This window comes from Phoenix dactylifera, chromosome 4, assembly GCF_009389715.1.
Source record: "Phoenix dactylifera cultivar Barhee BC4 chromosome 4, palm_55x_up_171113_PBpolish2nd_filt_p, whole genome shotgun sequence".
NCBI lineage: Eukaryota > Viridiplantae > Streptophyta > Magnoliopsida > Arecales > Arecaceae > Phoenix > Phoenix dactylifera.
In genome coordinates this window covers 7737945-7760622 of record NC_052395.1, presented here as the reverse complement: position 1 = coordinate 7760622, position 22678 = coordinate 7737945, and the positions used below count along the sequence as shown (strand labels likewise).

The window sequence follows — 22678 nt, the reverse complement described above, 5'->3', positions numbered from 1 at the left end:
TGCCAAATGCTCCCCAAACAACTGGCCCAGTCTATCGCCATCCCACTCCGCCACCTCCGGCTTGAGCAGGTCACACACCCGGAGCCCCACCGCTCCCTCACTGCAAACCATCGTCGGCCATAGTCTCGATGAGAGTGCGTCCACGCATGAGTCCTCCCACATGTCAATGCTTCGACCGTTGCCGTTCAGCCACCTGGAATGCGCCAGGGCCATATGCACAAACCTCCCAATCTCTCGCCATATAAAGGAACTCCTCTAGCCGCCTACCACCTGCTCGTCAGATCCCACGTGACCATATCTAGCCGTCATGACCCGACTCCAAAATCCATGCGGCTCCAAGACCAACTGCACCGCGTGCCGTGCTAGGAGTGCCTCATGCCTCTCCATAAGTGACTCCACACCTAAATCACTCTCTCGCAGTGGCAGACATACTTTCTTCCAGGCCACCAGATGTACCCCATGGCTCCCCCTAGGGAGCCCCAAAGGAAGCTCCGCATAAGCCGCTCAATCTCCACCAGCACCATCTTTGGCACAACAGTATGTGCCATCAGATAGATAGGCATAGAGCACAAAACTGATCTAATCAGTGTCAATCTACCTATCATGGAGACTGATGATGCCCTCCAGCTCTCAAGTCTGCTCCGTACCCTCTCCATCAAGGTAGAACACTCCGCCACCCACAACTTCCTCCCTAGGAAGGGGACCCCTAGATAAATAAGTTCCCCTACTCCTGCATCCCTAGAATCACCTTGATCTCCCGTCGCACCCTTTGCTCCGTACTCAGACTAAAGTATATGGCTGACTTCTGGAGGTTGACTCTCTGCTAAGATATCATGCAATACTCTGTCAACACGCCCTATAGGGCTTTCGCATCGGTCACCCTCGCCCTGGCGAGTAGGAGGCAATCATCTGCAAAAAGCAAGTGAGAGATGGGGCGGGCGCTAAAGGCTGGGCTATAGGCTACCAACTCCTGATTTCCATAGGCTACATGCAAAGCACGAAAAAGAACATTGGAGCAAATGATAAATAAATAGGAGGACAGAGGACATCCCTCGCGGAGCCCTATAGTAGCTCGAAAAAATGGCGATGGCGTGCCATTTACCAGAATGGAATAGCTGGGCCCCTGCATGCATCCGAGAACCCAATCAATCCAAATCTGATCGAAACCGAAGCTCTCGAGCACTTACTGAAGAAAGTCCCACCGGATCCGGTCATAAGCACGATCCATGTTCTGCTTCACTGCCATCAAGCATCGTCTCCTAGATGCTCGCTGTAAATCCCCCATCATCTCCAAAGCCAGTAGAATATTATCCGAGATGCTTCTCCCCCACACAAAAGCTCTCTGCTCCTGACACTTTGGTATCAATGTGATGTAAATGGCCTTCCAATCATCTGCCATCATGATCCGACTGAAATAAAGTTGTACTGCCTCTACCACTGCTCTTCGAATAATGCACCAATATATCCGAAAGAAAAAGGGTGGAAACCCGTCCGGACCAGGGGCCTTATCCTCTGCAAGGCCCCATACAGCCTCCTGTACCTCCATCTTCGACACTGGCCAAATCAAAACTGCGCATTTTCGGTCTCCGCAATTCGGGTCTCCGGCCTGGGGAGCTGGCCAATCTCAGATATCCCACCCTTCTCAGTCCACCGGAATCTAAAGAACTCCACTAATACCCGTCTCACTGTAGTGTCCTCCACCCGCTGGCCCGCCCCAACCCTCAATGAGCCGATCGTGTTCCTCTGCCTCCTAATGACTGTTGATCGGTGAAAGAAGCTGGTGTTCTGGTCGCCATCCTTGACCCACTGTGCCCTGAACTTCTATCTCTAAAAGATATCCTGCTGACACAGTAGAGAGTGGTGGGAAGCTAGGGACGTCGCAAGTTTGCTATATCAGCCTCAATAAGCTCCTCTCCTCGATCCTCCTGCCTCTAGAGGTCCGCAATCACAGTCTCCACCTCCTCTAATCTCCGGAAGACGTTGCCAACGATCTCCTGGTTCCACCGACGAAGGCGACGTTTGGTAAGCTCCAACCTACATGACACCCTCTGCATGACATCACCTTGTACCGGCACCCCCAAGCCTCCCTGACTATATCCCAAGATTAGGATACGACAACCACAGTTTCTCGAATCGAAAAGGGCTATAATGTGCGGTACCCGAAACTGTAGAGATCAAAAGGGGGTAATGATCAGAGGCAATCCGAGCTAGATGACTGACCTCATAAGATGAGAACCTCTGAACCCAGAGCAATGCTGTTTCTGGTAACTAAGAAAAATGTCACTTGGCCTTCTTGCACCAGTCACCTTGCTTCACTGGATGATACCCTTCACTCTAGCAATTCAGAAGGAGCGGCGAGAATACAGTGCACCAGCCGAGTGATATGTTTGAGTTATTTAGTATTTTTGAAGTGGAGGTTATAGAGTTTTCTTTATGTCTTGTATACGGTAAGAAGGACTTGTAGGAGGCAAAAATCGATATCTAAAGCCTTCTACAAGGGAAGCTATATGTATGATTTTTCTGATAAACTTAAAATGTTGATAAATTGAAAAGAAGAAGAAGAAGAAAATATTTGTTCATGCAAAAATAATTTGGTGGTTTATTATCTAATCAACCTCCATGCTCTGCTAATTAACACAAGTGGCGCTGCTCCCACTCAGATGAACTTTTTATGCGTTTGAATGAGTACCCCTTGATGGTACTAAAGATAAAGACATGCGATCAAGTGATTTTTGTTATATTTATACCAAAAATATCAAGTTAGGGGTGCTTGTTTCAAGTTATCAAAAATAAAAAGAAATCTTAGAAAAAAACTCTCTCCTTACAAGTTCAAGATCTTTTTGCAATAGCTTGGCATCTTGCACATGAAAAACATGCGATCAAATAGAAAAAAAATAAAAATAAATAGAGTCTACTTTAAGTGGAGTCCTGCCTCCAACCATTTGTATGATAATGGTAAGTTTTGGACTCTGGTAAGTCTATGAAACCATGTTGTAATCCTAGCCAAAAATAAAATCATGTTGTAAAACATTGTCATCTTTCTATATAACTTGATGTTTATCGAAGAAATAGCTTAACAAAATGTTATACACTTAACATATGATTCCGATTATGCTAAATTAGGTTCAAGTATCTTTTTATTTGCCTTTTTTTATTTCATTGACCGTGCCACGAAATTTGTTTTTTATTCTAATCTCGTTCAGATATTCTAAAGAACTTGTTGGCTAACGGAAAGAATGATAAGTCAAAATGGCAGTAGGTAGATAAATTCGCGAAAATGCCATCAATGTTAGATCAGTCAGAAACATGGTGATCAAATGGAGGATACAAGAGTAACAAAAATCTAGGTGTCTTCGCCTTTAAAAACTTTTACAACTATAAACACATCTATTCGATAAAGATAGATTTGGTTAGGAATAGGGAATGTAGCTTGAGTTATGATAGTAGAAATCTAAGTTAACACTACTCTTAAGATAGAAAACTACTAATAAAGTAAGCTAAGATAGAATACAATGCATCCATTTGTTAGATGTCGAAAGGTTCTTTTCTCCACATTATAATTCGATATTTATAAGTGCCTCTTCATAACTAGTAAAGTAGGTACTGCTACTCATCTTGACACTTATCCTTGCTGTTATTTATCACATAGCCTACCATACCATACATGATTAATAGTGGTGGTAGTGCTACCTCTCCAGTCTCCTCTCTTGCCATGAGCAGTGGGAACATAAGTATAACTACTCTACTTCTTCCATGTTGCAATTAGTGAGAATATAGGTACAAGCACCATATTTGGATCTACACCACTGCATAGGATGTAAACGCCCTCACAATACTAAATATATTCCAAAAGCTTTTAATCAAAAGCTAATCTATCTAGTAGTATGGTTTAGTTCGTGGCTGAACTTCCATGGGCAAGGATTCATAAATCTATGGTCTTGGACTAAAACTTGCTAGACATTTGCAAGGTTCAAATAAATTCAGTGCATGAGTGAAACAAAGATCCACGACTAATAAAGGATCAATTTAGTATGGATTCAAACAAATTTGCTTGTGGGTTGAATAGATTTGCATTCAACCAAGAACCAACCTAATTTGGATCCCAACTCTTATCGAAAGTTAAAACCAATGGGCTGGGAACAGGTCCAAGATTAGGACCCAACATCCAGTCAAGTTAGGACATCAATGTCAGAAATTGGACCAACCCAATCAAACCCGCAAAAGAATCCAACTTCACCCATACAGAGTAGTAAAAAAATTATAAAAGTTTTTGTAACTTTAAAAACTCAGACCCAGCCTATGCCTGCCCCAGAAAAGGATTTTTTTTTTTTTTTGGTATAACGGTTGCTCCACGCTACCCTAGTGTAAATGTACCCAGTAGAATCAAGAAAAAGACAATGACTCAAAAGTGGGGGAACAACCCTCTGGTCTGTCCAATGAACCTCTCTTGAGTGCTGGGCAGCATAGGCGGCGATCCAATTGTCAGCCCCGTTCACTTTCTGGTACACGTGCATAGCCTGAAAGATGCTGCAGCCTTCCACCATCCATCGGAGATCACGAAGCAGGGGTTTGTCATCCCCCCTCCTCCCAAATCCAATCGATCACCATCGTGGAGTCCCCTTCGAGAAGAATGCACTCCGCCTCCAACACCTTCCTCGCATAGAAGATGCCTTCCCAGGCTGTCCTGAGCCCTGCCCTAACCACTGACAAGTTGGCGATACTCCGCCCCACGGCAACTATCAATCTAGAGTTATGGCCTCGAATCACAAAGCCAATACCTGCTCTGTCTCAGATACACTACTAGCAAAGTTTACTTTGAGATGGCTTGAGAGTGGGGACTCCCAAGAGACATAGGTCCAAGAAAGGGATTTACCCTCACCCAAGCCCACGAAGAAACGAGTTAAAATCTAGGTCTAAATCTTGGAAGCAAAGCCGATCCAGGCTAGGCTTCGTTTGAGTTGTACCGGACCCAACAAAAAGCCCTAGACTGAATCCAAAACGACCCGTGCGAAAGCTCAACGGACCTAAGCCGCACCCTCCGACCCGGCCATCGCCGAGGCTCCGACGGCAACCCATCCATCTCTCTACGCGCGCCTAAAGCCCTTGTCTATTTCGGATAATCCTCTCTTATTCTACCCACAAGAACACCACAATCCTTCCAAAACCTCTAGTATTTGAGCTCGAAATGGCTCCCTCCAACCTCCTTTCCCCTGCCACCACCGCCATCGGCGATTTCCACCTCCCGCCTAGGGTTTTCCTCCATTCTCGCCGGGGCACCGCAGCTGCCCTCTTGCAACTACGCCGGGCTTCCGTTCCCCTTCGGTCCCGATCCAATCCGCCGAGGAAAACCCCTCCTTTCCGTCGATCTTTCGTTGTCTTGCAGAAGCTCGACGCCGATAGGAATGGCGGCGGCAGCGGTGGTGATGATTTCATCACTAGGGTTCTGAAAGAGAACCCTAGCCAGGTGGAACCTAAATTCCTGGTCGGCGATCGGTTTCTTACGCTGAGGGAGAAGCAGAGATCTGGTAAAGCTCCCGAATTTAGAGTACATCAGTTGTTGAAGCGGTTGCTGGGTGAGTCGGGGGTTAAAAAGGAAGGAGATGAGGGTGGTGGGGATAGAGGAGGGGAGGCGTCCAGCCCAGTGTATCTTAAGGACATTCTCCGGGAGTTCAGGGGCAAACTTTATGTGCCGGAGGAGGTGTTCAAGGGGAATTTGTCTGAAGAGGAGGAGTTTGAGAGGAATTTGAAGGAGCTTCCAGCGATGAGGTTCGAGGATTTTCAGAAACATCTGGTGGCTGGAAAGATTAAGCTGCTGACATCAAGATCGGAGGTTGGGAGTCCTCCTGATATTGGGTATAGAGACTTTGTTGTCGACTTGAAGGAGATTCCTGGGGACAAAAGTATACAGAAGACTAAATGGCGAGTTCTTGAACTATTGGCTGCCTTGTGTTTTTGCCAGGTATTTTTGTTTGGTTTTATCATTTGTTTGAGGTAGTTTGTGCATTGTTGCAGGACAATTAGGTTAAGTGCGAGCCAAGCACGGGCAGTCATGGAGGAATACATGGGTCCACAATATGAGATCGAAAAGCATACCACGGTGAGCGATGCTATGTCTATCTTCACCAAAACCGTGGTGATGTTTTAAATTAAAGCAATATAATGTATAATTGTTGCAGATATACACCATTCATGGAAAATGATATATTTGTTTCCTTGATTATAATTTCCAGTCATTTATGCATAGTAGCTATTAACTCTACTGAAATGCAAGGGAGCTTGTAAGTCAAGAGCAGTAAGTTAGCACCATAAATTAATTGAATATTTATTAGTTGTGGAATATTTGTTGCATTTTTTTCTTTTTTTGGTTTTCCCCCTAGTTTGTTTTTAGTAAGTTTCAAACATTTTTGATAAGTACATTATTCCTTACATAAAGGAATTCACTCGTCAAACATGATTTATTTTAATGATGGCAAATTAACTTGTTGTAATGAATTTGGAGATTATCATGTATTAGGGTAGAGAGGAGAAGATTTTAGTTGTGGAATATTTAGTTGTAATGAATATTTATTAGTTGTGGAATATTTGTTGCATTTTTATCTTTTTTTGGTTTCCCCCCCTAGTTTGTTTTTAGTAAGTTTCAAACATTTTTGATAAGTACATTATTCCTTACATAAAGGAATTCACTCGTCAAACATGATTTATTTTAATGATGGCAAATTAACTTGTTGTAATGAATTTGGAGATTATCATGCATTAGGGGAGAGAGGAGAAGATTTTTTTGTTTTGACAGTAGGGTGGAGAAGATATAATAGTGTTAAAGGATTGGACCAAACTGAAAATTGCTCATGTCATCAAAACAAATTAATGTTTACTCAACTTTGTTTATTATCAGAGGTGATTATAAGACAGTCAAGCTCTTGCATGAGAAGTTTACAATGCTCTTTATGATTTTATCTGCAACTGAGAATTGTAATGCTGCATGCTCATCAAACATTCCCCATTGTGGTTCTCTAGACAATGATTGCTTGCTAAACTCTCTGAATGTACTGAAAATATTCCAGTCGTTTTTGTATTGTATCTATCTGATATTTGAATTGTAATTACGCAGTCTTATGTTGGGAAATTACTAGCATACCCTCACCCCGTGGCCTCCTCTATATCTAGCAGAGTGATGGTTGAACTTGGGATGGTAACAGCTTTGATAGCTGCTGCAGGAGCAGTGATTACGAGTTTCATGGCATCTGCAGTTTTTGCTGTAACCAGTTTCTTATATGCTGCTACTTTATATGTTGTCTGGCCTTTGGCCAGACCTTTTGTCAAGCTTGCTCTTGGTATTGTCTTCAATATTGCTGAAAGGATTTGGGAATACATTATTGATATATTCAGTGAGGGAGGGATTTTTTCAAAGATATATGAGTTTTACACTTTTGGCGGTGTTTCTGCTAGCCTCGAGATGCTGAAACCAATCATGTTAGTTTTTGTGACAATGGTTCTTCTTCTTCGGTTTACTTTGTCAAGGAGGCCAAAGAACTTCAGGAAATGGGTACATCCTTCTTCCTGTTTCACTACTTCTAATTGTGTGGAATTCTTAGTAGTTGTTATTATCATAATAGTTTGATTTCTTTCTCCCCACTTATTACATCATATACATAAATCATTCAGGATATATGGCAAGGTATTGAATTTGGACAATCCAAGCCACAGGCCCGAGTTGATGTATGCTCTCATTTCTTAAAAAATATATTTATTTATGATTTGTCATGGTTTTGTCTATCACCGCCGATACATGCACATGAGCACACACAGATGAGTTACTTCATCCTCCTATGTGGTTTTTCAGGGTTCTACAGGAGTCAAATTTAGTGATGTGGCTGGGATTGACGAAGCAGTTGAGGAACTCCAGGAGGTTAGATATCGTGCTTTTGATTGATTCACATTTAGAATATTGCTTTGTTTAACAATTCTACTTTCTTTCTTGTTCCTTCTTCCATTCAGTTCCTTATATATCTTATGGGCACAACTGGGGTAGCAGATAGTGGAAACTGGGAAGTCAGCCTCCAGCTAAGATTTACTAACAGTTAATTACCCTGATGATACATGCAGAGATGTCAGAACTAAGATCACCTTGATGAAATTGTCTTTCACCTAAACTTTCCAGTCGAGTATTTATTCTTCTAAATCTTGCCTTGATTGCACTGCAAACCTTGATTGCACTACAAACCGTGCTTATCAAACCACCTACTCATAAGGGCATTCAGCAGTTTTTGTAAACCACCTCACAAGGATCTAACTGCTGACCTCTCCTCTAGGAGGCTAGTGTCAGCCAGTCCACTTGCGTGGCTATTAATGAGGGGGGAAATTGAATATCAGTATAAAAAGCATTTTGGAACATTCAGACAATAATGATCATCAAGCATCATCAGCTGCCTAGGCTCCTCATAGATTGGAAGCAGTCATTTGATTAATTAAATGGAGCGACCACACAATGACATGTAGTGTAAACCAAAGCTGATTTAAGTTGTAATTGTTTTATCTTGTTCTTTTTGTGCCTTCTTTGTACTTATTCCTTGTCTCACTGGCTTAAGATTTTACCTCTGAAAAACATCCCTCCCTAATGAGATTATGTTTAGCTTCTGCTAGAAAGTGACCCTTAGAAAATTGGATTCTTGTCTTAATATCCAATCTACAACATCGTACACTATTCCATGGGAAGGTTAGATGCAAATTTAGAAGTGACCTTGTTGCAAGCATTTCCTCAGGGCCCTTATGTTTTACATTTAGTTTATGTCAGATATTAGTTTGTTTCATTTTCTAAACCTTTTCCCTCTTGTTAACGGGCATTGCTTGAATAAATCAAAGGTCTCTCCCATGAAATCATGTTATAAGACTGATACCCCTTTTTTTTATTAAAAAAAAAGAATACTTCTAACAAGATGATCATTGCTAACTTCATATTATATATATATTAGTTGGTTAGATATTTGAAGAATCCAGAATTATTTGACAAGATGGGAATTAAACCTCCTCACGGCGTTCTTTTGGAAGGTCCTCCTGGATGTGGAAAGGTCAGGGTTTTTCTGTTCTTGATTTGTTTTTTCACAGGTTTGATAGTCACATTCAATGAGTTCTGAAAATTCCATTTCTTTGCATAATTTCCAGACTCTTGTTGCAAAGGCTATTGCGGGTGAAGCCGGGGTACCATTCTATCAAATGGCTGGTTCTGAGTTTGTTGAAGTCCTAGTTGGCGTTGGTTCTGCTCGAATTCGGGATCTTTTTAAGAGAGCCAAAGTAACAATTCTATCCAATTCTATTTTCTGTTAAGCAAGGACATGCAATACAAAGGCTAATGAATGATATCTAAAATTATATCTACTCTTGTTGCTGTGTTGTTTATCTTGTAGCCATGTTTGCATGCCTAACATTAGTGAGGACCTCATAGCAAAACTTGTCAAGGAAAAGAACCCATTGGAAGTTAACATATTTTCAGCCTTTTGACTTGGATCTATGAATTATTATGCACCCAGATCTTGTTGAATATGCATGTCACCATGCATTTCCGCTTTATTCTTTTTGTTGTTGCTCTTGTACTTCTTTCATTCTTCCTTTTTTTGCCCCCTTTCTTGTACGCATGCATGGCTTTGTATACTGTTCTTTAGCATGTATGTTCTTATCTTTTCCTATGTAGGGGAAAAGGTTAAGGAGGAGGTGACTTGGAAGGCACATTTAATATGCCTGTTCTTCATTGGATATGCATTTAATTTAGGATTATCAGTGCAAATCTTACAAGAAAAAAGGTAAAGAATACTCGAATATGTTTCAGTGGTTCATATTCAAATCATGGTACAGTAGCTTCCAACAAACTGTGATCAAGCACACATCAACAGATATAGAAATCTATAACTTCGAGGCTTCTTGTAGCTATGGATTATTTGGAGATGCCCTTCTCTTTCTTCAGACCTGTTGTCCAATTGTGAATTAATTTACATATTTCTTTTGATCTTACCCTTCCTGCCTTGAAAAAAAAAAGATTAAGGACCTCTTGTTTCTGCTCTCTCATTCTGTTGCACTCACTGGATAATATGTGGCTGCAATTCCATAATTACAATTAATCTTTCATGAATCGACTGTTTTTTTCAAGTATAAAGTAACGATAGCATAGTTTGAACTGTATAGTTGCAATATCGAACTCTTCACTTGACATATGAGATCAATTTTTGAACTTCTTCACCGAGATTCTTATCACTTAATTTCAGAATTAGTTGGCAGACTTTCTATTTATAATCAGTAGTTAGTTTGAGGGGGATGTTTTGTTATAGATTATTGTATAGTGTGCACATACGCTCAGTTCTCATATGTTATCCATATCATATTTAAGCGGTAGGCCTTTATGAATTATATGTTGGGCTATTGCCCCAATTGGTGGATCATTATGTTCGGGATGCCCTCCAAAATGTGTTCCCAGGTATTTTGTAGATTTCTAACTCAAAAAGCAGCATTAGTTACATCTTTCGCTTTTTCCTTCTTTGAATTGAACCACTTAATGTTTTTGATTTATTAAAATTCTTCTAGCTAACTTTTCTTTCTCGTAATATTTAATTTCTTATTTCCATAAGGAATTTTGTGAAAACTAGTTTGCTTGTATTATATATATTCACTACCTTCTGAAAATATGTGTATGCAGGTAAACAAACCATCAGTTGTGTTTATTGATGAGATTGATGCATTGGCAACTAGGTATGGTGATAGCCTTACTGTAGTCAATGGCATTGGAATATATTGTGTTAATAGTTTCCAAATATATTTTTTCCTTTCGTATTACTATCTCTGTTCTTTTACATGTTCTATCATATTCTTTCCCATATTTTGGTTCCATGCTAAAAATTCTTTTGTGCTGCTTAAATGCAATCAAGAAGAGTTCTTCAGCCTTGAGTGCTGGCAAGAATTAGTTTATGGTCTCTACATAGTTTTATTGATTAATTTGATTCTTAATTTCCTCACAAGCTACAAGCCAAGTACATCTCCTATTTAACAAATTATAATATATACAAGAAATCATAAAGGGACCTGTGATTTGATTAGCGTTTAGCTAGTCTTTATAGCTTCCATGGGTTTTGGCCCAAAGAAGTGACAAATTTCTGTTGAATTAGAAGCAAGGATTGTTGAATTGTTTCGAACTAGCCGGTTCATGGTGTACCGAACTGGCCAGTTTGGGGTGTACTGAACTGAACTGGTCGATTACTGACACAATTCAACTGTTACATTCGAGACGGTTTAGGAACGATGGTTTGAGAGAGAGACGGTGCGAGAGAGCGATGATTCTCTTTTCTTTGGGTACAGGAAGGCTCTCGGTCTCGCGATGCTTCGAGAGAGTGCCCCCTTCCCCCCACCCCTCATCCCCCACCCCCCGCTGTTTGAAGGTGCGATGGCACCGATGCTGCTCCTCTTGTTTATTGGTAAGTCCCCCTTCCTCTCCTCTCCCTCTCTCCCTCTCTCTCTCTCTCTCGATGGAGACTAAAGAGAAAACTCTAGATTCGCTCCCTTAGGGTTTTTTTGCCTTGCCAACCGCGATCGTCCTCCCTTGATGTGGACCATGGATAGTCTCTCTCCCCCTCTCTCTTTTCCCCTCCCTTCCTCCCTCTCTCCCTCTCTCTCACTTCCTGTCTTTCCTTCTAGCTCTCTCCCTCCCTCTCCGACTCTCCGTGTGTTGGTACATCCCAAAATGGCACGGTATGGACCTGTACCGTGCTGAACCGATCGCCTGCCGGTACCTCTCTCCAGTATTGGTCCGACAAACCTTGCTTGGAAGTATTCTAAATTGATATGATTTGTTATGTCCGTACCGTGCCGAACAGGTTGCCGACTGGTAGCCCCCTTCGGTACCAGTTCAGCAAACCTTGCTTGGAAGTTCTTGAATTGATATCATTTGCTAAATTGCTTGTTGCTATTGCTGTACTCTAGCAACATTGAGTGGACCCTCTCTTAGTGAGATGGAATTATGCTTCATTATCACACAACTTCATATTAGTTTAACACAAATTCTTCACATATTTAAACAACATGCATTTGATAAGCGTATTTCTTAAGCCATGACACAAGGAATTGATTGGACTGATTTTTTATTTCTGTTAGGGCTTAACTACTTTGTAGAGTTTTATTGACATGAAAATTTTAATGTATAGTATTGTTGGTTACCAATTGATAACAAGAATTTGAAGTATACATATATGGGTCATTGGGGCCATGATATGTGAAAAGTTGTGGTTATGAGAGAGTCAGACTTTGCGGATGAGAGTAACTGAAGTCAACTTTTATGTTGATATGTTCAGGCGCCAGGGGATTTTCAGTGAGTCAACTGATTACCTTTATAATGCTGCAACACAAGAGAGAGAGACTACGCTTAACCAGCTCTTGATAGAGCTTGATGGTTTTGATACTGGAAAGGGTGTTATATTCTTGGGTGCTACCAATCGTATGGATTTGTTAGATCCAGCACTTCTTCGACCTGGCCGCTTTGACCGCAAGGTTTGTTTTTTGGGCTTATTGTATACTTATTGCGCACTTCTTTTTCAATTATCAGAAGTCAAATTGTAATTTTAATTCCTTTTGGATCTATTCTGACTTCTTGCTCAGAAGTATTCAATGATGATAAGCAAATATAGGTTATGCAAACCATACTTGCGGACCCACCAATTTCTTCTTTAATCTACGTTTGATATCCCTGATATACATCTGTTGATTTGAACGATAGTAAAATACAGTCATGTTAATCTTGTCCATTGAAATTGGTTGGTCGTGGTTTTAATGCTTTTGCAGCGACAGAAAGTATCTGAATCTGATCCATGTACAGATAGATCTTGTTTGACATGTCTGTGTTCGAATATAATCAATATTTATATCTTTCATAGTCGCAGCTCTCTCCTTTTCCAGGTAAGAATCCGCCCACCGGGAGCAAAAGGGCGATTGGACATCTTGAAAGTTCATGCTCGCAAGGTCAAGATGTCACCAACTGTTGACCTGTCAACTTATGCTCAAAATTTGCCTGGTAATTGACTCCCTTCTATATTTTTACAGCTTCATTAAACTCTTGTGAAATGTTCAACTTAAAAGCCATTATAGAAAAATGTTTGCTTTTCGTTCAGATATTCTATTCAGCTGATAGAATATTATATTATGGAAAACTTATTTATATATTCTTAAGTGCTGACTGGTGTGAAAGTTCATTTAAGCCAAAACATACAGGATTGGGTCTAGCCTACATATGCTTTATAATCTTCTTTGTTCACAACTTTATTCTTAAAATAGTTTAGCAATTTCATGCTATAGAGTATGAAAAATTAACCGTTAAATGATTATACTTTTAAGTAAGCCATTTTTTGAAGGAATACGGTGACATCTTATAACAATGCAAAAGCACCTTTAAGTTTGAACTAAATTCTAGATTTCTGTAAGATATGATTTACCTTTGGAAGCTTATCCTGTATTTTTTTTACTTCCATTCTCTATGCAGGTGTACTCTTTTCCCCATATGTTTTTGGTTCTATATGCAGGTTACGTAAAACATTTGGGTCACGTATAATTATTTTAAACTAGTTTATAAGAATAAGATCAGATATGATGTGTGTTTGTGCACATGTCCAGAGAGTTTCAGAGGCATTGTTAAATTAAACCAGAGTGCAGCAGTGCAAATTTGGCAAATTTGATCGTTTAAGTTAACCACGGTAAAATATAAGGGCCCTACTTGAACTCAAAAAGTTGGAGTGCAGAATTATGCTGTTTTATCTTTTCAGATGCTTGTTAATTAGCTATCAGGGTGATAATTGATAAGTCTTTGGAAAGGAGTTTTTCCATGTAATGGTGAAAACATATGAGGAAAAGGACTTGGCTTGTTATAAGATGAAATTCAGCTGAGCAGCTGATTTTGAAGAACAGGATCTGATTTATGCAGACATCGGTCTGCTATTGATTAAAATTTTCAACCTTTGTAGAGAATGATCTTCGCTTTTTTATATCTTATTAATTTCTCACTTTTGTAGTAGACCGCTTATCAGTTTATTGAGTTGATTCTTGGCCATATTAGGTTGGACGGGAGCTCAGTTGGCACAACTGGTGCAAGAGTCTGCTTTAGTGGCTGTCAGAAATCGACATGATTCAATTCTCCAGTCTGACATGGATGATGCAGTTGACCGGCTGACAGTAGGACCTAAACGTTTGGGAATTGAATTAGGTCATCAAGGGCAATGCCGGAGGGCTGTGACTGAGGTTGGAGTAGCAATAACATCCCATTTGTTGAGACGATATGAAAATGCAAAAGTTGAATTCTGTGAACGTATTTCAATCATTCCTCGTGGCCAGGTTCTTTTCTTTTGTGCTCTGTAGGTTTATTTGTCTTCACAATGACTTCTGTATTTGATTTGGCAAGTTTATGATGAAGTATGAAACTTGAAGCCTTCAATAATCTTAATTTGAGTCGAACCCTTCAATGATCATAATTTGAATCAAACCTCTGAAAGTATTTTATATACTTGCAGACGCTCTCTCAAATTGTATTTCTTCATCTTGATGAAGAGTCATACATGTTTGAAAGGCGGCCACAGTTACTGCATCGTCTTCAGGTATGGATTTTTTTTTTTTTTTTTTTTTTTTCGCTAAAGATCTTCAGGTATGGATTAGCTGGTCCAGAACTACCATGAAGTGGGTTTTATAGTCATCATCTTCTCTTCGACTATCTGAGTGCTGTTGTATTCTATGGATACGTAAAGGTACTATTAGGAGGAAGAGCTGCTGAAGAGGTTATTTATGGTCGAGACACATCAAAAGCATCCTTGAAGTATCTTGAAGATGCAACTTGCCTTGCTCGTAAAATTTTATGCATGTAATGCATCTTATCTGTTAATTTCCAGACAATTTTCCATCCACTGTTATATGTATAGAGAGCTGCTTTTCATTCCTTTTTTAACAGTTGGAACTTGGAGAATCCTATGACCATACATGGAGAGCCTTTTCCTTGGATAAAGAAACCAAGCTTTGTTGGTCCTCGTTTGGATTTTGAAGGATCGCTCTATGATGACTATGGTCTTATTGAACCTCCAATTAACTTTGATTTGGATGACCGAGTTGCTCAGAGAACTGAAGAGCTGATGCGTGGCATGTATGGGAAAACAATTTCTATGTTGAGAAGGCATGCTGCAGCCCTTCTGAAAACAACAAAGGTATCCTATTTTAAAGTCTTCTTTTGAAACTAAATTGCATTTACTTGGTTTTCATTGAATGCCGCTAGTGGTTGTGTTACTTTGTCAGTCTAAGGTTTTAGATGGTCCTTGGTAATTATTATGATTATACAAAATCAACATATTATGTTTCAAAATGTTAACATGGAAGAATAACAGATATTAAGGTGGAAAGCTATTCCCAATAACATAGCCAGTGGTTAAATGTAAGTTTGATATTGCTGATCTAGTCTGTTGTATGTGCAATGTTTAACTTTGTAGTTGATATCATCTGCTTTCTGATGTGGCCTCTCTTTTCCAAATTTGCAGGTTCTTCTGGATAATAAGGAGATCAGCGGAGATCAAATTGAGTTCATTCTAAATAGCTATCCAGCTGATACTGCAGTAAAGCTTGTTTTAGAGGAGAAAAATCCAGGAAGCCTGCCCTTGTTTGAGGTGGATGGGGACCGTGATATGGTGCTGTCCCCCTTGCTCCCCATGAAAGAGGCAGCACAGTGACATGGTCATGGCATGACTCTAGGCTGATATCTTCTAACTAACTACAAAGTCCATGCCAATGTAGCAAGATATGTCGAGACTCTGCATCATCCAGTGGTTGGTGGTGGCATGAAACAGATGCAGCTGACTTTTCTTTCTTCGGATTCGATGTGAAAAATGAATTCTCTGCCAGTGGAGAAGAGAGAGATCATGAGAGCCACCAGGTTTCATGATTGTCATTTTTCCATACTGGCAACGGTGTTTTGGTTGGCTTGTTTTGATTGCCAACAATCTCTTCTGCTTGAGCTTAAATCACTAATTTCACCACATCAGATGAGTTTTCATGTACTTCACTCAATCTTTTTCCTTGATTTATCTGAATTCTTTTTTTTTTTTTGAAAACCCATTTGATAAAACATGAAAACACTCTTGGTAGCTCGACAGGATATTGTTTTTCGCTGATATTGGTACATTAACCGGAGCTGCATCTTCTGAGCCTCACATTTCTGAAAATGGAACATGGAGATTGAAGAACCAGATGTTGGCAGAGGGTCAAACCTCCTGAGCTGGCGTTCTTTTTGAAAGGCTTTGCTTTCTATTACTGGAACCTCCCAAAGGTTAGATATTCCTGAACATGCATTGGCTTGTCCGATTACTGTTTAATAGCTTCTTACCTGTTTTGAAGCTCTAATTTTATTAAGCGAATTGGACGAAACCCCTGCATACGATGGTCCAGTTAAGAGTTTAAACCTATTATCTCAAGTCTGAAGTCATCATGTTCTGCACTCTGTTTATCTAAATTCAATCCATTAATTTAAAGGTGGCAACTAAGCTGCTGTCTTATTTGCTCACAGCCCACAACGATATCGGTAGTCCTCAAACCAGGTTGACTATAACCAGAGATCCCTTACCATTGAATAAGTAGAAGATACCAACATAACCTTTTCATTCCACCTGAGGACCACATACACGGAAAAAGGTAAAAAAGGGTGGGGATCATGCCATTAGATTTATCATAAATAACTAAATGATAGAATCCCAAGTATGATGCCCTGCTGTGGGCTCGGGAGACTTCTTTCTTTGCTTGCAGCTCCTTTTGTTCATATTGGACACCACCTAAAGCATACAAATCACCAATTAAACAAGCAGCTTAAGAGGTAGCTCAAGTGTGCAATATCTTTCTCGCTTGATTCACGTATTCTGTAGTAATCTCACCCGAACTACAGTAAGCATAATCTTTGTTCACTTATATGTAACTTCAATACTAGGATGGTATGGGTTGCACCCTGGATGCTAGTGAGCTACCAGTTTTCAACTGTAATGCTTCAAAGACCGAGTCTTTTAAACAACATTCCATTTCCAAGTAATTTCTGGTTTCTAATTGAATCTTTGCCAATGACTACTGGTATATGATCAACTTTGTGCTGAAGATAATCTCACTTTGCTATGAGATGTACTGATTTAAATAGAGGGTTATATTTTGAACGAGAATGGGCTACCTATTAGAATTGTGTTGCACAACGTATAAATATAACTGTGTACGAACTATAGAATCCATCACAGTATTTACATTCTGGCAGTTCTAAAAGGAAGCTCAGATTCCTTTAGGATTAGCACCGATGGTGACATTACAAATGAACCTAAAACCTAATGTCATCGTTAGTAGAAGAGTTTGCCTCCAGTGACGAACTGTTCCTTCAAATTAAGTCACCTCTTTCTGATACAACATGCTACTACGCAGTTGCAAATTCATACTGTCTTCGATGAAAACCATATAGTTGCAAAACCTGAGCAGGTTACTTTCTCATACTGGTCCTTCTCAAGATGTGATGTTGTTGGCTCTGGTCTTCAACACTAGTTTCCAAGAAAAATCTACTCAACATCCCATCAAAATTCATGAACTGAGAAGTTGAGATTCTCATGACAACCTACAAGAAATCAAACGCAAATTACTTGGGCAATGTGCTCGCAGAGATCTGGCGGATCCGGGATTCTTCCTGTCGGTCATAGGGATTAGCAGATGACCGGTAATTTCGGGAAAAATATCCTGCCACAACTTTTGCAAAAATCAAATTACAAAAAGAAGGGATGAGTTGTTGAAAAAAAAAGCAAACATCATTCCATCAGCAGAAGAAAAATATGATTCAGTAAAGGTAAATGAATGCCCACCTTACATACGAGTAAAGTGATCGATGTATATAGAGTGGCAAAGCAATGAAGCGTGTGATAGAAACATATGTTTACCACGGAAGGGTTATCCTCTTTTCTAGAGATCTCGGATGAGCAAACTCTAGGAGGGCCGCCGACTCCAACTATTGTCCATATACGATCTTTATTGGATTCGACCAACCGTCTATCCTACCTCCTTTATGTTCTTGATAGCCCATCAGGATCTTCCAAAATTGCTCAAATGCACCTTCATAAAGAAGTTTAGCACCGCATCCATGTGAGTGCATGTATCCAGTAGACTCTTCGTCGACCACAACAGTGTCTATGATATTTTTGTCTGTTCTTGTGCTAGGAATCTACCAAAGAAGATAAAAATTTGTGCCACACTGATGATAATTGTTTGGAGTATAATGTCACGGACCGGTAGAATTGAGGATAAGATTCCAGAACTACCAACTAATTCATGCAGAGATTGTATGCCATAGGTTTAGTAACAGCAGTTCACTAGAGTTCTTTCTTGACTTCTACGCTTAATGGAGTCTTACGACTAGCTCCTCCTACAAAGCACGGGCCAGGTTCCAGGAAAAGCTTTGGACTACGCATTCGTTCATCTTGATGTCCCACCTTTCCACTGCCATGTTTTTAACCTATGTTTACATCTAATTTAAGTGTAGGAGATATCCAATAAAGTAATATCCTGTGATGATGGACTTCCTCTCACTGTTTTATGCATCACTTCACATGCGTGATACATGCGGAGCTTTCATATTATATATAAAGCAAATTTTCGGTATAATGCTACTCATCCAATTGGGATGATCAATCGACTTGCAAATCGCAAATCATTGCATGAGAAAAAATAAACCATTTTTATTTAGGAACCAAGACTTCCAAATTCCAACTAACATAGGTCTTAGATCATTATCTTAATCAACTCTATAGCTATTTATCTCGTTCTCTTTGTTTGTGCGGGAAAAGGAACTCAAAACCTTGTTCAAATATGGCCATAACCATTAATTTTGTAATAAAAGCAGGAATGCCGGGGAAATATTATTAGCCTCTTTGGAGTAACTGATCCATTGTTGGCACATAGTGATACAGGACATCTGAAGAGAGGAGAGGAGAGGAAAGGAGGAAGAAGAAGAGAAGAGGAGGGGGAAGAAGAAGAATCAGGCTTCTCACTTGGTTCTGGCCGTGGCTTCACACCAGGATTTTAGAGAAGATGAGGCTATTTTATTCAATCATTCAATAACCCTAAATAAATGCATAGACCCATATATATAGGGTCACAAAATAACAAAAAGACCTCTGAAAAAAAAAATCCTTTAAAGACCCTAAAATGACAATATGCAAACAAGCCCCTAAAAAGAAATTAGTCTAAAAAAAAATCCTCAAAATAACGAAATACCAAAATAAACCCTAAATGCTGTCAAATAACAAAATATTATAATAAGCTCAAATAACATAAATTCACTCCTAGAATAAAATCAAGCTGGCTGGAACATACTCCTGCAGCGACCGTAGACCCAAGTGACTGGTGACCTGGCACTAGTGTCCGCCCCACATAGCAAGCCACTCCTCTAGCCCACTAGACTGCCTAAAAACACATACAACATGACAGAAGTATCATATGAGATGGTATGCACAATTCTTATAAGAGTTTTAGTAATTCTAGGACATAGCATGGTCTTCTCTTCTCGAATCCTGCCTCCAAAAGCCCAACAACCCATCTCTCTCTCTCTCTCTGTTCTCACACGTGTTTGTGCGTGCACATGTGCACGTGTGATTGTGTCGTTGTGTTTAAGAAGAGGGAGCAACCTATCAATTAGTCTATGTATTCAAACACCAATGTCTTGTGCTTTGACTACAACCATGAGAGAAATAGTTGGCATGGCACACCGTTTCATGACTAGGCGTGCATCCCTTGTTAGCAATAAAAAAATATTGGCAACTTATTTCGCTTCCCGGTTCTCCCTTTGTTCCCAGAAGAACAAACGTATTAGAAAAAGAAAAATTTTCGATGACATGGAGGGACCATAGTTGGCCATATTGGCTTTCACATGCAGCACTACTTACATTCAAGTTTTCCAAACTATTTGTCCATTTTCATTAATTTAGCTATTATAACATGTTGATACTAGTTATGCACTTTGCTATTTATATATACAATACCGGACTAGAGCTGATCATGAGCTAGGCGGCCCAATCCGGTTTGCTCAACTTAGCCAGAAGTTTAGCGGGCTTGGCTGCTAAAAACAGGCTTCTGGGGCGAGCTTGGGCAAAAAACCAGGCATAATCAAAAAAGATTAGGTTTGGTCTGAAAAATTTGAATATTAGCTCGACGGGTCCTAGCCCGGCCTAAGATATTATATATATATATATCAAAAAAAAATGGCACCACAAGCGATGTGCTGAGGCTAGTAAACCATTAGGGTAACAAAACAAGGGTAGACTTGATCTCTGTTTGAATTTTGGGTAGACTTGGATTGATGCCGGTTTCACTTCCAAGTAAAGAAAAAAATCTGAGTTTGGGACTCACCCTGTAAAATTGGATTGCGCCTAGACAAAAATTTAAATCCGATGGACGGGCTAGGCCGGGTTTGGGCATAGCCATTGAGCCTAACTTCTAGAATAGAACCTGAGCTGACCCAAAGTTTGATCAGCTGTGCGTGTCTATATATATATATATATATATATAATTCTCTTAGTCTCTTTTATACAAGAGAAAAAAAGTACATGCGACGAAAGTAAAAATATCTTTATCAAACCTATAAATAATAAAAAGCTAATTATATGGCAATGGTGCTTTCACTTACATACATCTCACATGCCAGCACTAACGTGGAACATATGGTAGGACTATCTCTTCTCTGCCCTTTGCAGTAATATGATATCAATAAAATGGACCCCCATAATAGAAGGTAGATAATTGCAGTTGTCATCTCCTTATTAAAGTTGGCCTAAGTTTTTTCTCTCGTTGTTCGATTAACAAGAACAGGCGCATTCCCCAAAGCAATATTTGCCTTCACATTAGCAATATGGACCTAAATGAACCAGAGGGGCGAGAGCATAAATGGCAGTCCACGCGCAAAGTTCTGGCAGTATTTATGTCAGTTAGCGAGTTATCTATAAATATGTGGATGTGTAAGATTAAACTAGCCCTAGCATGCCGAGTGCCGGGACTAATACATATATATATATATCTCTTGTAATTTTATGAGAAGAAAACAATTGAGTGTCCTAGAGATTCGATATATTGAGGCTTAGGATTTGTGAGACAATTTAGTACTTTATAATATCTAGTCTTTTTATAGTGAAGCTTTTACATCGTCTCCATCCATAAGCATAGGTTAATAGACCGAATTATATAAATATTGTGTGGCCTTGAATCTTTACCCATATCCAACTTTCAAAGGATCCATACATTCCGCAGGACTTTGCTTATTTTCAGAAAATCCACAAATTTTCATTTGCACAGATCCAAACAATGGACTTCTGTGCACAAACTTATTTGATCTTTAGGTTGATTCATTGAATTTTGCTGCATTTTCTCTTGGGTTAACCAAGATAACTCTAGCTGTCTCGGAGACTGGCTGGCCTTTTTTTTCTTTTCCTTTTTTTTTGCTAAAGCTGGCTGGCCTTCAGAGGGACATTCTGATGATGATGCTGCTTCATTGCAAAATGCTGTTATATTGAATCAAAAGCTTGTGAAACATGTGACAAGACATCCCAATAAAGGGAGCTCCTTAGAAACCTGGTGTTCCAGTTATGACCTTTATTTTTTCTCTTTTTGATGAGAATCTCAAACCAGGTGAACCCACAGTGAAGCATTTGGGTCTATTCTATGCAACTGGCACAAGGAAATACGATCTTGGCCTACAAAACTCCGTACTCATCCCGGACGGGGGTGTGTACAGAGAAAGAAAGGAAAGGACTTCATGTATATGAACTGTGCAGCAAATTTTTCTTTTCAAGGTATATAGCAATCTTTATGTGCCTTAACACTGGAGATTTCTACTAAGCTTCTAGTGAACTTAGTTTTAGCAATCATTTAACCATTCATCAAATGTGTGATGCCGCACAAATGCGGAAAAAGAGGAGGAGAAGGAAGAACAAGAGAAGGAGAAGGAAGAAGAGGTTGTAGAGACGCAGGAAGAATAGAGAAGGAGAGGAGAAGAAGAGAAGAAAGAACGTAGGGAAAAGAAATTCTTAATCATTCATTAAACCCTAATCATGAAAACAGTTCCCTATATATAGGGCCCAAATACACAACTTGCATAAACTCCCCTTACACAGAAATAAATCCTAATGAACCCACAAATAACACAAATAAGCCCTAAAATGCAAATAAGCCCAGAAATAAAATAAACCACAAATAAACCTTAGAATGCAAATAAGCCCAAAAATAAAATAATAAAATAAATATGCAAATAAACGAGTCTGGCTCAATCCGGGGGCTCAGGATCATCTGGATGAAGGGCTCTGATGTCCCCATCAACTCCTCCCGGGTGAGAAAAACTCGACCCCGTCGAGTACAGGTCTGGCCGGCTGTCGTACTGCTCCAGAAGATCGGGCTCAATGCGCTGCAACTGTGCTTTGGAAATCCACGTCACATCAGACTTTGGTCGACCTTTCCACCGAACAAGGTAACGTTGGTAACCACCGTTCCTGCTTGAAATAACCTGCTCATCCAATATATGTTCTATTTGTTCTCTGCGTGCATGAAATTTGGGAGGTGGTGGCTCAACAGCAGGTAATAGGGCAGGGTGTCCAACATGGGCAGGTATAGCAATAAAGGGGTCAGA

General features: G+C 39.9%; 1 protein-coding gene across 3 annotated transcripts; it reads left to right on the top strand.

Moving 5' to 3' along the window:
• The first annotated feature begins 5026 nt into the window (after positions 1 to 5026).
• LOC103714210 (probable inactive ATP-dependent zinc metalloprotease FTSHI 1, chloroplastic) lies at positions 5027 to 16528 on the top strand. Of its 3 annotated transcripts, none has more exons than XM_039125440.1 (16): positions 5032 to 5919; positions 6013 to 6097; positions 7109 to 7543; positions 7663 to 7716; positions 7841 to 7906; positions 8970 to 9065; positions 9160 to 9288; positions 10682 to 10734; positions 12327 to 12522; positions 12928 to 13042; positions 14078 to 14352; positions 14529 to 14612; positions 14760 to 14872; positions 14960 to 15209; positions 15537 to 16049; positions 16149 to 16528. In XM_039125440.1, the coding sequence occupies exons 1-15, from the start codon at positions 5186 to 5188 to the stop codon at positions 15723 to 15725; spliced, it is 2874 nt and encodes a 957-aa protein (XP_038981368.1). In that variant the 5' UTR covers positions 5032 to 5185; the 3' UTR covers positions 15726 to 16049; positions 16149 to 16528. The 3 variants fall into 3 exon arrangements, with proteins under 3 accessions (XP_026663131.1, XP_038981368.1, XP_038981367.1); XM_039125439.1 differs by having other exon boundaries at positions 16141 to 16528; XM_026807330.2 differs by lacking the exons at positions 14960 to 15209; positions 15537 to 16049; positions 16149 to 16528 and having other exon boundaries at positions 5027 to 5919; positions 14671 to 14794.
• The last annotated feature ends 6150 nt before the right edge of the window (positions 16529 to 22678 follow it).

Coding starts and splice junctions, on each gene's coding strand:
- LOC103714210 (XM_039125440.1), top strand. CDS start 5,186: ATGGCTCCCTCCAACCTCCTTTCCCCTGCCACCACCGCCATCGGCGAT. Junction 9,066..9,159: donor GTCCTCCTGGATGTGGAAAG/GTCAGGGTTTTT, acceptor CATAATTTCCAG/ACTCTTGTTGCAAAGGCTAT. Junction 13,043..14,077: donor TTATGCTCAAAATTTGCCTG/GTAATTGACTCC, acceptor TGGCCATATTAG/GTTGGACGGGAGCTCAGTTG.